Raw genomic sequence first — 12,920 nt, 5'->3', positions numbered from 1 at the left:
GCCTGTCTGATATCGGTGGCCCTAAATAGAACCTTTCTTGACAAGCTGCACCATTATATAAAGTGTCTTTTATGCTTAGGAGCAGATTTGGGGGACATTTGCCACTGTAGCAGAAAAGAGTGTTAGTTTAATTTGAAAAGTGCCAATTTGCAAACTCTAACAAAATAAACTAAAATGACACTCTTTCCAGCTACCGTGGAAAAATAACATCAGATTTAGGAAGTTGGTTGAGCTTTTACCGTCATGTCCAGCAATAAAAAAATGCTAGCGCAGCTTCCTAGAAGGGGTATAAAATTTCTTATAGAGAGATAATTTCTAATCTAATCTCTCAAATACAGTGATATTCCCCTATGAATCACTTAAAAAAACATAACAAATAATTAAACAGCACTCTTTAAAACAAAGTTTGGTCAAACAAAGTAGAGGTCTCTCCCAATGTTTGGTACCCAGTAAAAGTCTAGTTGCTGAATTTTTAATCATCCATGTGTTTAAGTAGACCTACATATAGCATATTAAAATAATCTAATGGGTTTTTTGTTTTTCTTTTGAGTTCTCTGTTTTCTGAATGTATTGATTTTTTATTTGTAATTGCTTTGAAATTGATTGTCACTTTTATAATACAGTATTTCAGTTATATGCAATTTAATTACCTCTAGTCAGTTACAATTTTTAGATAATGTTGGACCAGATATTCGCTGCTATTTAGCCGGCCGGGTAATGGCCCCCAGCTGGCTAAAAAGCACATAACGCGACATAGCTGGTCACCACAAATATTCCATGGCCAGATAGACCAGCTTAAAAAGTATCTTTTTCCGCTATGATTAGCTATCCAGCTGATGAATATTGGCTTAGCTGGTTATGTCTCTGCTGGCCAAAAACCCCTGGAAATTCAATGCTGGTCGCTGGATACGGCGCCAGCATTGAATTTCTGGGTTTTCTGCAGACCGTGGAAGACAGCACGCTACGTATCTCCCGTAGTTTAAATATCAGGCTGATTTTGTTTAATGTGGTTTATTCAAAATTTTTATTGTAAATTGCTTAAGGTTTTTATGATATTGTAGTGTTTAATGCAAAAAACACCACTGTAATGTATAATTTCTGGTGTCCATATGTAGAAGCTACCAGTGGATGCCACCTTTTTTCTATTGCAGCTTTGTAAAATGTCTACTTCACTGAATATACTGGTAAAATACACTGGTATTTTACAGCATCCTTCTACATATTTTACAGATGGCTGCACATTTGGCAGAGCCTTTTGTGAAATCCCAGGAGAATAATGAACATCCTGTCCTAGATGTTCTTGTCACCCCTCGATGTACTGTGTAAAATGGGGCTTTAACTATTCCTTACATATTCTTCAATGTGTTTTAGGTTGAAGTCTGCCAGAGATGTGTTGACAAGAACAGGCCATTCTTTGGCCCTGGGCTCTCTCTACCGATACTTGGGTGGGATCGGCTCTTCTCAGCATTTGAATGCCTGTGTGGGAATCCTGTGTACTTTGTCACAGGACAGTGCTTCTCCTGAAGTTCAGGTAACGTACCACCTCTGCTGCAGTATTTTTACTCACTCGTAGCCAATACAATGATATCTCTTTGATCAAAACATCAGTTCCACTTTTTTTAGAATCCTACATGAGCTAAAGTGTACTCACCATAATGGACTTTGCAATAGCAGACCTTCCGCCAAAATTCTGTACAATAAAGGCAGAACATTATTGTGGGCGCCAATAAAAAGTGGCAAGTTGTCAGTGAGATCTCCTATAATGATCAATTTATTTTTCACCGCCCTTGGCTTGAAACAAGTGTATTTTTTTTTTGCATGCTATCCAATTACACACAGCAGCATAGTGAAGGAAGGAAACACCAAGAGCAATGGCGCCCAGCATTGCCACACCCTTCACCCTACCCCCGCATATCTCTTCCCCGTCGCACACCCTTCCTGCGTACCTCTTTGAAATCTTCAGTGCAATGAGCAGCATTTCCAATCTGCTGCTCTTGCTGGAGTCGGCTCTCCCTCTGACAACACCAGCAGAGCTGAGGCTGGCGCAAACAGCAGTAGGAAAAGTTGCTCGCTGCTGGCAAAGATTTTGAAGAGATGGATGGGGGGAGAGGTGCCGGCACCCCCACCAGGATGGCGCCTGGGGCAGTCCGATCCCTCCTCTCCTCCTCGCTACACTACCAGCTACACATGTACCATTTTATTATAACAGTGAATTCCCAGACATGAACCTTGAAAGCATCATAGAATAATGTTTTTCTCAGCTCCTGGGCCATCTATAAAAAAAAATCCATCTCCATGTTTCTTCTCTCCCATTTGCTTGTTTTCCTGCCCTTTCAGACCATTGTAAAAAGAACTGTGGGGGGGGGGTGTCTTAGGGGGGTTTGTGCACATATATTGCTGTTTGTTTTGCTGTGTGTAGATGTTACATTGCTGCCACATTTTTGTTTTTCAGAGTTGGGCATTGCATTCTTTGTCCCTGGTAATAGATTCTGCTGGTCCTCTATATCATCTGCATGTGGAACCCACCCTGTCTCTTATCCTTATGTTGTTGCTGACTGTACCTCCTGCTCATACTGAGGTTCACCAAAGTCTGGGTCACTGTCTCAATGCAATTACTACAACACTGGGTCCAGATTTGCAAGGTATGCATAAATTGACCCTTTTTTAAATATCTTGCCAAATACCTAAACCCATTCTTGGGTTTTTTTCTATTGACTCATAACATTAGTTGGATTTGACATCTCCAGTGCCTCTTTTTGTTGTTTGCTCCACTGTAGTTCGAGGCTTGGTACCTTCTTTCCTTTTTCCTCAAGCCATAGCACCACCAGAAGAATATCACACCATACTGTGCTAAATCATAATACTGCCCAAGGAAAACCATACCATACTCCAGCCCTGGTTTTACATCCCAGCCTACTATGGCAGCAAAACTCTTGGGGTGGCCTACCTGTACAATGCCTACCTGTACCTGTGGCTCACCAATGCAACCACCCCCTCACATTTGGTTTTTCAATTAACCAATAAGTAGTAGTTTGTATGGCCAGTAGGTTTTTTTGTTGTTGTTGTTGATGTTTTTTTATTTTAGATTTATAAGATTTTTACAACAGTTTCCAAAACATGAAATCAGAAAACAGTCTTGAGTTTCCCTCATTAATACGAACACGAGCAATAGAAAATCCATATACGGTGCGTACCCATTTACAAAAGAAGGGCCCAAGCCCAAAATTAAGCAAAGCAAAAAAGGTAAATGGACCCTTTCAAATGCCTTCTCTGCATTTAAACTAAGAAGTCACATAGGTGACCCTTCCGTTGAGACAATTGGATCAAATCATATATATATAAATAAATATATAAATCTATATATTAGCTACCAAAACCTTGGGATCAGTATTAAGTATTGAGATAGGCCTAAGAGGCACATTCTGTGTGTCCTTTTCTGGTTTGGGAATCACTGCTCTACATGCCTACACTGTAGATGAAGGCAAGGGTGCACTGTCTCTGATGGTTTTAAGGTTCAATGCTAATACTGGAGCCAGATCAAGAGTAAAAGTCTTATAAAATTCATTAGAAAACCCATCAGGCCTGGAGCCTTACCACTGGGAAGATCTTTAATGACCTGCTGCACCTCCTTGACAATAATCCAAGCCTCCAGAGTTGAGTAGGGGACACAGAGGGAAGATTCACAGTAGCAAGATAGTCCTTGATGGCTTTTGAGTCACTAGTGGAATTTCTAATATACGTGGAGGACCTTTTCTTTTTTTTAAACATATAAGTCTGATTTGGACATTTCCCACAAAATACCCAAAACTGGAAGCAAAAAATTGTCATTTTTGAAAGTCAAACCGTCCATAAATTGACTAATTTGGAAACATCCAAATGATCTGCATTTGAACGTGGGAGTGGCCAGAAAGGGACTAGCCACTTAGACATGGCAACAGAGCAGTGTGACATTTTAAAGAGCACTGCTGTGAACCTCACATAAAGTGTCATGTGCTCATCTCACCATAGTCCCCTTATAAATTATGGTGAGCCCCCTAAAACTCCCCCAAACCCACTATACCCATCTGTCTACCACCCCAATAGCCCTTATGGCTGGAGGTGGCATCTATATGGCAGTAGAGTAGGGTTTGGGGGGGCTCACAATCTCTACCATAATGTTCTGGTTAGAGTGGATTATGGGCCTTAGTCCTCTTCTCTATGGTTCACTAGCCCACCTACCAGGTTGTACGATGGATTACTAGCAACTCAGGCAGCAAAACTAGACCACTGAATCAGAAGCCAGGAACAGGCCTCAACGACGGGACGAGACTATACCCCCATCTCACCCACATACTGTTAACATCGCCTGACTACAAAACCCTCTGAAGGGAAATAAAGACCCTGCTGTTCAAGAGCTTTGTAAAGACAAGTTAATCCTTTACCAAGTATCCCATCTTTCGGACGATGTCATAGTCGTGTAACAAGAACCTGAACCTGTAATTCTCCTGGAAATGTCCAGCTTACCTCTTTTGTACTCTACCTAGAACTTAGAGGTTAAGGCGGAATAAAAGTCACTAATGTAATATAATGTTCTTATGACACCTGTGTGATGCTCTCATAGGCTTTCCCATAGCAGATGCTGTTCTACAGACAGGTATATACTTTTTCATTCAGACTTTTGTGGGATGGGAGGATGGGAGGGGGGGTCTGTGACCACTGGGGGAGTGTTGGTGGGTCAATACTTAATCTCCCTAGTGGTCATCTGATTAGCTTGGGTACCTGTTTAGCACTTAGACGCTTCTAAAACAGGTCTCGCCCAAAATGTCTAAGTTCCATTTAGGACGTCTCAGCAAAGGTTCTATTATGGCCTGCAAAATGTCCAAGTTAGGCTTACCAAAGCCCGCCCATAACATGCCTTCCAACACACAAACTAAAACACTAAACGGTGAGAAAAGGATTCCCTAACATTCGTGCTAAAATCCGATGGGCTGTTGTAGCAGCCGTAAATGTAACAATTTGAAAAAACTGCGCATGCAATTGAGATTCATGGAGGGTCACTAGATTTACATGGGATGAGTCGCTGGTGGTAGCTATCGGCACATGTGCAGCATACACCCCGCAAATTTATGAAAAAAAAGAGAGAATCAAAGATCAGCAGGAGGGACTTACCTCCACTGTTGCTGCCACTCGGGGCCCAACACCTGACACCCTTGGCAGCAGGAGGGATGCCCATCACCCATACCCCCACAACCAAACACCCAACACCCTCCCCCTCTAGCAGCAGGAGAAGGGATGCTCTACTCCCTCCCACCAGAACCCCCCCCAACAACCAACCACCTGACACCCCCTAGCAGCAGAAGGGATGCCACCGTCACTACACACCTCTCAACAACCAAACATCCAACACCCCCGGCAGCAGGAGGAATGCCCACTCCCGCCACTACCCATACCCCTACAACCAAACACCCAACACCCTCACCCCCCAGCAGCAGGAGGATGGATGCTCACTCCCTTCCACCGCCTCTACACACACCCCCTGGGAGCAGGAGGTATGCCCTACTCCCTCCCACCACCCCCCCCCCCTCAACAACCAAACACCCCTTGGCAGCAGAAGGGATGCCACTCCATCCCACCGTCACTATCCACCTCTCGACAACCAAACACCCGACACCCCCAGCAGCAGGAAGGATGCCCACTCCCTCCTTCCATTGCCCATCCTCCTGACAACCCTCCCCCCTATACGTTTAGCATGAAGGTCAGCCAGAGGGATGCCTACTCCCTGCAATTGGCAGGCCCACCTCTTCAAAATGGCGGGCCTTCCCCTTCCCTAAGATTTACCCTAAGTCTCTAATTGACCAAGGCATCTAAGGCCTCTAAAATACAAAACACTGAGACCCATATTCTCTAACTTAGGTGCTGGTAGATGCCCTACCAGTGCCCAAGTTAAGTCTAATATGCCTTTTAAAATGGTACTTAAAAGAAATTTCAAAGCACTTACCAGCACCAGATCGCACCTTCAAATTTACTTTATAGTGCTTAATGCCACTGTAGGCGTGGCTAACACTGGAAGTGGCATTTGGCGCTGGAAAGCACCTACATAGGTGCAATTCACATCAAAGTTAAGTGCCAGAAATGTAGGTCTTGAAAATCCTGGCCTACATTTCCAGTGCCTACTGTAAATGGCGCCATTGTATGATTGACATGCAATCAGCGGCCGCTTTTAAGGTGGCTGCTGACAATGGCGCCATTTAGAAAATCCGAGTCTGAGCTAATATACATATAACAACAGAGAAATTATAACAATCTCTCCTACATGTGCCTATATTTCTGGTGGGGAGATCAAGTTGAAACTCAAAACTAAAATACATATGGTTAATATTCAGCCAGTGATTGTGAGCGTTTTGTTCACTGCCACTGGCATTATTCCCAGATATTCAATGCCGGGCTCTGTCCAGGCTTCAGCATTGAATATGCTTTTTTTTTGAGCCAGGTAGCACATAACCAGTTAAGTCAACATTCAGAACTTTATCAGCCATAAAGATATAACTGTGATTTCTGCAGTCACATTTATGCACTAAACCTGACTGGCTAAGTTCTGAATATTGGAAATTAAGCAGCCAAATGCTGACTCTCTATCTCCTCTGTGTACAAATCTGTAGCATGAAAACTGCAGTGAAGTTTCACTCATCATTCTATGGGGACACCCAACCACTAGCTTCATCAATGTCCATGTTCACATAGTATTAAATATATCCAATATCTGAGCAACAGTCTGTATATAACATAGTAGAGGACAACTATTAAAAATCAATTCAACAGTTTTCCCAATTATAAAAATGGATATACAGAGAAGGGAAGCAGTTGTGAATAGTAAATTAATACCCAAAGGGACAAATTCTATAAACGGCATCCCGATTGTAGGTGGTGGTAGGTATCTTACCACTGTCTAACCAGCCAATCAGGACACACATTTTTAAAAAAACAAAAAACATCCCGAGGCAGGCTGCCTACATTGTATCTTTGCAAGCCTAGGGAGGCGCACTCCGATAGGCGCCTGAAATGTAGACCAGCAAAATGCTGGCCTACATTTCAAATAGACATGGCCACTGAACTGATCACGGCAAGGGAGTCTCCCTGCTGTGATCAGTTTAGCGGCCATGGAGGGGAACCTGTCCACCCCTGAAGACTACCGGCAGGAGGGATGCCCAGTCCCTCCTGTCAGAACCCCCAAATGTCCATGGCAGGATGAATGCCCAATTCCTTCTGCCGCCACCCTCCAAGACATCCCCTAAGGGATCTAGCCAATTGGAGTCTTAGGCCACTCCCAGCACATCCCAGAATGCACTGGGAGAGAGGCCTAAAATTCTGGTTGGCCCAGGTGCCTAAGGGCCCTCCTATTGGAGAGGCCTTAAGCGCCTGGGCAAATCAGAGCCTTAGGCCCCTCCCTGGTGCATCCTACGGTGCACCGGAAAGGTGACAGGTCCTTCAGTGAAGGTGGACCTGCCAGTCCATTCAGTGAAGGTGGACCTGCCAGCCAGCCAGAGGAAGCATCCTTCCGGCCTGCCAACTTAAAAAGGTACTGTGGGGTCCGGGTAGGCTTGTCCTTTGGGGGGTGGGTTCTGGCAGGAGGGATTGGGCATCCTTCCTGCTGGGGGATGTCTCTGTTTGGGGATTTTCTGGCAGGAGGGAGTGGGGTGGCTGCAGGAGGAATTGGGCACTCTTCCTGCCGCAGACATTCGGAGATGGGGAGGCAGACATTCTAGAGTTCCTTCAGGAGGGACTGGGTATCCCTCCCACCACTGCCAGTAGTCTTTGCGGGGGGGGGGGGGTGAAGTCCCCTGCCACGGCCGCTAAACTAATCGCAGCAGGGAAATTTCCTTGCTGCGATCAGCTCAGTGGCAACCCGATTCTCTAACCAGAGCCTGTGACATGGACATTGGTTAGAGAATCATGGTGTTAGGTGGGCTTAGGCGTCTGTCCATGAGGACAGACGCGATTCTATTTAGCACTCCTGTGTGCGATTCTCAAAAGCCACTTAGGCAGCTTCTGAGACTGGGCGTCCTATATAGAATCCGGCCCAAAATGCCTCAGTTCTGGCAACCTTCATCAAAATAGCAGCTTGGAGAACTGGAATAGTTTTCATTTGATTTCTTTCAGAAAAGTGAAAGGAAAATAAATTAAAGTAGTTGTGTCTTCATTTATTGCAGGCAGCAGTGCTTCAGTATCTGCTCTAAGAGCCTCCTGTTTACTCGGGTGTGCAGTGATGCAAGATAATGCTGATTGCTTGGTCCAGGCACAGGCCATTTCCTGCCTTCAGCAGCTTCATATGTTTGCTCCACGTCACGTCAACTTATCTAGCCTTGTACCCAGCCTGTGTGTAAGTAGAACTTTGGATAACCTTTTTTTGCTCTTTTGGTGAGAAGTTATAAATACAGCATTAACCCAACATGATCTGTCCTGTGAAATATTTGATGATGTTTCTCAAAATAAGAGAGAAGGTGTCATTGATGTTGTTTTGGTTAAATTCTACCACCTCTGAATGCACTTTAAGAAAGAAAGTAAAGAAAAAATATCTCACAGTTTTGGCATTAACATTAGCTAATGTTAATGCCAAAACTGTAGCCTGTAATTAAATAACCCTGAAGAAGCCGCTTATTAGCGGCAAAACGGGTCCCCGTTGGATTTAACATATGGGGCTGTAGCAGCAGTTTGATTTATGCCGTTAGAACTCAAGCTGAAAGATAAGTGCTTTTGTTCTTGAGTTGTTTCTGAAAGTTTGCTGTGAGATATTTATAAAATAGGCTATCTAAAAATATGCCAGTGATATAATGCTTTTTGCACTTCAATGAATAAGACCGTTTTTGAATCTCGTTAGGCTTTTATAAAAAAAATATTTTTTTTATTATATTGATAGCATAAGATATGACATTATTGTTTATAACTAGGATAAGAAGGGGAGGAAAAATTGTTTAATGTAATAATTGTGTTAGCAATGTATTTTCATATAGTTTTTCTGATTCTTCAATTGTATACATTATAAAAGTTTGAAATGTCAATAAAGATTTACCAAAAAAAAAAAAAATATGCCATTTGCACAATGCTATTTGCACTAGAATAGAATGAACAAGACTGTTTTGAATTTTGCTATTTGCACAATGCTATTTGCACTAGTTTAAATGTTGAAGTATTTATTTTGTTCTCATAAAAAAATCTTTTCTAAAAATTAAAAGAGACAAATTTAAATTATAATATTACAATTTTGAGTAGTAAATATTAAAAATTTAAAACTAATGTGTTATATAAATGCACCCTTATAATATGAAGGTTTTGGATCGATGAAAGATACCCTCGCCACAATTCCTTATATGGATAATACTATTATGATTCTTGGAGTGGCAATTCTGAGATTCTTTCCTTCATTGAATTAATTAATTTATTTATTTATCTCCTGGTAGATTAACCTTTTTGAGGATCTTAAAAAATATGCACCCTTTTGCACATTTCACATAGATACTGTGTTAATTAGGACCCGTGGACATAAGAATGTGCTGTATTTTTGTGACTGGCATATCTTCTTGTTCTTTTATGCAGGAGATCTTGTTGGAAAATACTGTATTGGTAGGTCCCTGCCTCTGAATCTTGAGGAGTTTGTGGTGGTGTCTGTCTGTGAATTTTTTTTTCCCTGCATCCTATTCTTAACTGTTTTGAATCTACTGCAGCATGGTGATGTCTGCCTCCAGTTGAAAAGTACTCTTCGGCCAAGGCATGCAGTCCATTTTATGTACTTTAAGAGAGACCTGCCATCTTGAGAATCGCTAGGTCATGTTATCTAGCTTGGCCCGAGGCTGTGTTTTAAATTCAGTAGCATATGTGCATGCCTGATGCTTGTCTCTCACCTCCCACTCCACGCCTTACTAGTATATCTGTCTGGAAGGTGGCAACAGCAAGACCATGTATATTGGCCTCTCCTCATTAGGAGTGAATCCAGTCTCGCTGCTGTGTCATTGTCGATGGATCCACAAAGCATATTTTAAACACAATAACTCAACCTTATTGTTAAAGCAGACATAATGCTCTCAAACTTGGTTAGACAGTAGTGCTGGTTGATTTTCATTTTCGCAGTTCTCCTTTACATATGTCATGCAGATTGAACTCCGTCATTGCTGTGAAGATGTGATATTCTATGTGGGCTTCAGTGACAATGAATTGGTGTTTACCTTGCTTTCTGTGTGTTTTTCCCCTTCATTTCCTTTTTATGTGATTCTTGTTTGACTTTTGTGAGTTTTTTTATATTATTTGCAAGACTGTGTTTTGGCTTTATTTTATGTATTTTCAGACAGCTCAAAAAGTGCACTTCAGAGCCTGTTCAGCTTTATGCAGTCGTTACCCCCAAGTTCTTGCGTATTGACAAACCAGAAAGTTTAGTTCAACTTTGTACATTGGACTCCAAGCACTCACCGTTTTGCCTGAACTACCGTATTTTCTCGCATATAACGCGTGCGTTATACGTGGTTTTTACAAACCGCGCATACCTTTGCGCGTTATACGCATGAGCGCGTTGTACAAAAATTTTTTTACATAGTTTCCCCCCCCAACGCCCGATTCATCACCCGGAAGGAGCGCTCGCACTCCCACCCCGAAGGACCACTCGCACCCCCACCCGAAGAACCGCTCGCACCCCCACAGCCTCCCCCCTCCCCCATGGAGAAGCTGTCTACCTTGTTTCCGGATGCCAGCCCAGCTGCTTCCTCTGCCGGCGGTCCTGCCCCTTCTCAGAGCCCTGTGCTGCGCTGCTTCCTCTTCAGGCGATCCCGCCCTTTCACTGATGTCAGAGAAAGGGCGGGACCGCCGGAAGAAAAAGCAGCACAGCAGGGCTCAGAGAAGGGGCGGGACCGCCGGCAGAGGAAATAGCTGGGCTCACTGGCATCCGGAAACAAGGTAGACAGCTTGGGTGGGGGTGCGAGTGGTCCTCCGGGGTGGGAGTGCGAGCGCTCCTTCGGGGTGGGGGTGCGAGCGGTCCTTCAGGGTGGGGGTGCGGGTGCGTGCGAGCGGTCCTTCGGGGTGGGGGTGCGAGCGGTCCTGCGGGGGGGTGAATCGGACGTCGGGGGGGGCATCAGGCTTTCAGGGTAGGGACAGGACTTCAAGGAGGAAAAGAGAGTCGGGGCGGGCGAAAACAGAGTCAGGGTCTCCAGAGGAGAGTCGGGGCGGGTGAAAGGAGAGTCGGGCAGCATGCGCGGTATACGGGTGTGCGCGGTATATAAAAATTTATGTACATAAATATGTGGTTTTTGCGCGCTATACCCGTGTGCGCGTTTTACACGGGTGCGCGTTATCTATGTGAAAATACGGTACTCATTTTCAACATCCCTTGTTTTTCAATGTCTTATGATTGGAGCATTGCTTCCAAGCAGTAAGAGTTGCAGATTATTCTGAATTTTATGAAATCCACCTTGACTTCTCATCAAGCATATTTATTTGTGGTTGGTTTAAGAGTTAGATTGGTCTGTATTAGAGAATGACATGGGGACAAATATTCCCCTGTCCCCGCTGGAACTAAATTTCCCCATCCCAGAGAGTTTTCTTCCTGTCCCTGCCCCGTTCCTTTAAGCTCTGCCTTAACCGCACAAGCCTCAAACACTTATGATTTTAAGGTATTTGAGGCTTGTACAGATGAAGATGGAGTTAGCAGGAATGGGGCAAACACAGGAAAAGAACTCATGGGGACAGGATAGGAAAATGAGTTCCTGCGGGGACGGGCAAAGATTTGTCCCCGTGTCTTTCTCTAGTCTGTATATTTTGGCCTAGTTGCAGTTGTTCTGAATGACTCATTTCTGTATCTACACAGTTATGGTCCAGTTCAGTATCTACTTTTACCTGTAAAGGCAAGGAGCAAAGTCTTAGGATACATTCATGAAACAACAGCATTCAAAAGTTATGCTTAAATAACTGGCATCTTTCAAGCTTCATTTCAGAAAGGCTTAGAATTATGGGAAAAGTGGTATTAATCTGCAATCCTGTTGTTTTCCATCTTTTGATGTATTCTGAAGCAAATAGCTTGAGTTCAGTTTAAGTATTTTTCTCCTTATTTTGTAATTGTTTGAACTTTTGATTGCCATGCAGGTGCCCAGAATCTTTGTCGAAAGTGGAGGATGGAATGTTCTTTTTTGCTGATTTTTTTTTTTTTTTTCCACCCAACACTTTTGAGTCTCCAGCTATGTTGGAACCTGGACTGGAATCTTGATACATAAGCCTTCATTTACAGTTATTTGAGAATTTCTCTCCCATTTCATTTCCTCCCCTACCTTTGACCAGCATACCTAGAGCAATGGCTCTGGACCTGGAACCATGCACAAGAGCTTCTTCTCGAGTCTTTTATTCCTGGGCCCTGAATCCCAGCTATTAGGTATCCTGCTTGAGTGATGACCATGATTTTCTCCTCCATGGAAACTGTTGCAGCATCCCCAGATGACCTATGAAGCTGAAGCCCTGATTCAGGGATCAAACTGGGGATCGTCTACGTGGCTGTGCAAGGCACTACCAGTGAGCCTCCAGGCCAGTCCTGTTTTACCTGTTCTGATATCATCAGTCTTCTCTAGATCCAATAATGAGCAACTGCTGAAAATGCAAAAGCAAAGTTAATAATCAAATTCTTATTTAAACATCTGCTTCACATTCAGCCTCAATAAAGGACAAATATTCCTGTGGACAACTGAATAGTGCAGTTGAACAGGCAGAAATACATGCTTATAATTTAGGTACGAGAGCTTATGCCAAGCATAGAACTGGTATTAATACTCACACCTAAATTCTGTAGATATGCAGATAGTGATGAGTCCCACTCAAATTCTGCCCAGGTGTATGCCTATCTGTCAAATATTCACTGTGTAAGGCAGTGATTCCCATACCTATCCTGGAGGAACCCCAGTCAATCAGGTTTCCAG

The 12,920-nt window shown here is 43.5% G+C and overlaps 1 protein-coding gene across 2 annotated transcripts in view; it reads left to right on the top strand.

The window, feature by feature from the left end:
• Nucleotides 1–12,920, top strand: part of HEATR5A (HEAT repeat containing 5A) — a 257,530-nt gene that overhangs the window by 98,999 nt on the left and 145,611 nt on the right. The window contains exons 19-22 of one of the 2 annotated variants that reach the window (XM_033952160.1): nt 1,372–1,531; nt 2,453–2,642; nt 8,187–8,356; nt 9,571–9,597. In XM_033952160.1, coding sequence (XP_033808051.1) covers nt 1,372–1,531; nt 2,453–2,642; nt 8,187–8,356; nt 9,571–9,597 — 547 coding nt within the window. The remainder of the gene's footprint in view (nt 1–1,371; nt 1,532–2,452; nt 2,643–8,186; nt 8,357–9,570; nt 9,598–12,920) is intronic. The other variant, XM_033952161.1, reaches the window with a different exon arrangement.

This window comes from Geotrypetes seraphini, chromosome 7 (genome assembly GCF_902459505.1).
Source record: "Geotrypetes seraphini chromosome 7, aGeoSer1.1, whole genome shotgun sequence".
Lineage (NCBI taxonomy): Eukaryota > Metazoa > Chordata > Amphibia > Gymnophiona > Dermophiidae > Geotrypetes > Geotrypetes seraphini.
This window is presented reverse-complemented; position numbering and strand designations above follow the sequence as displayed.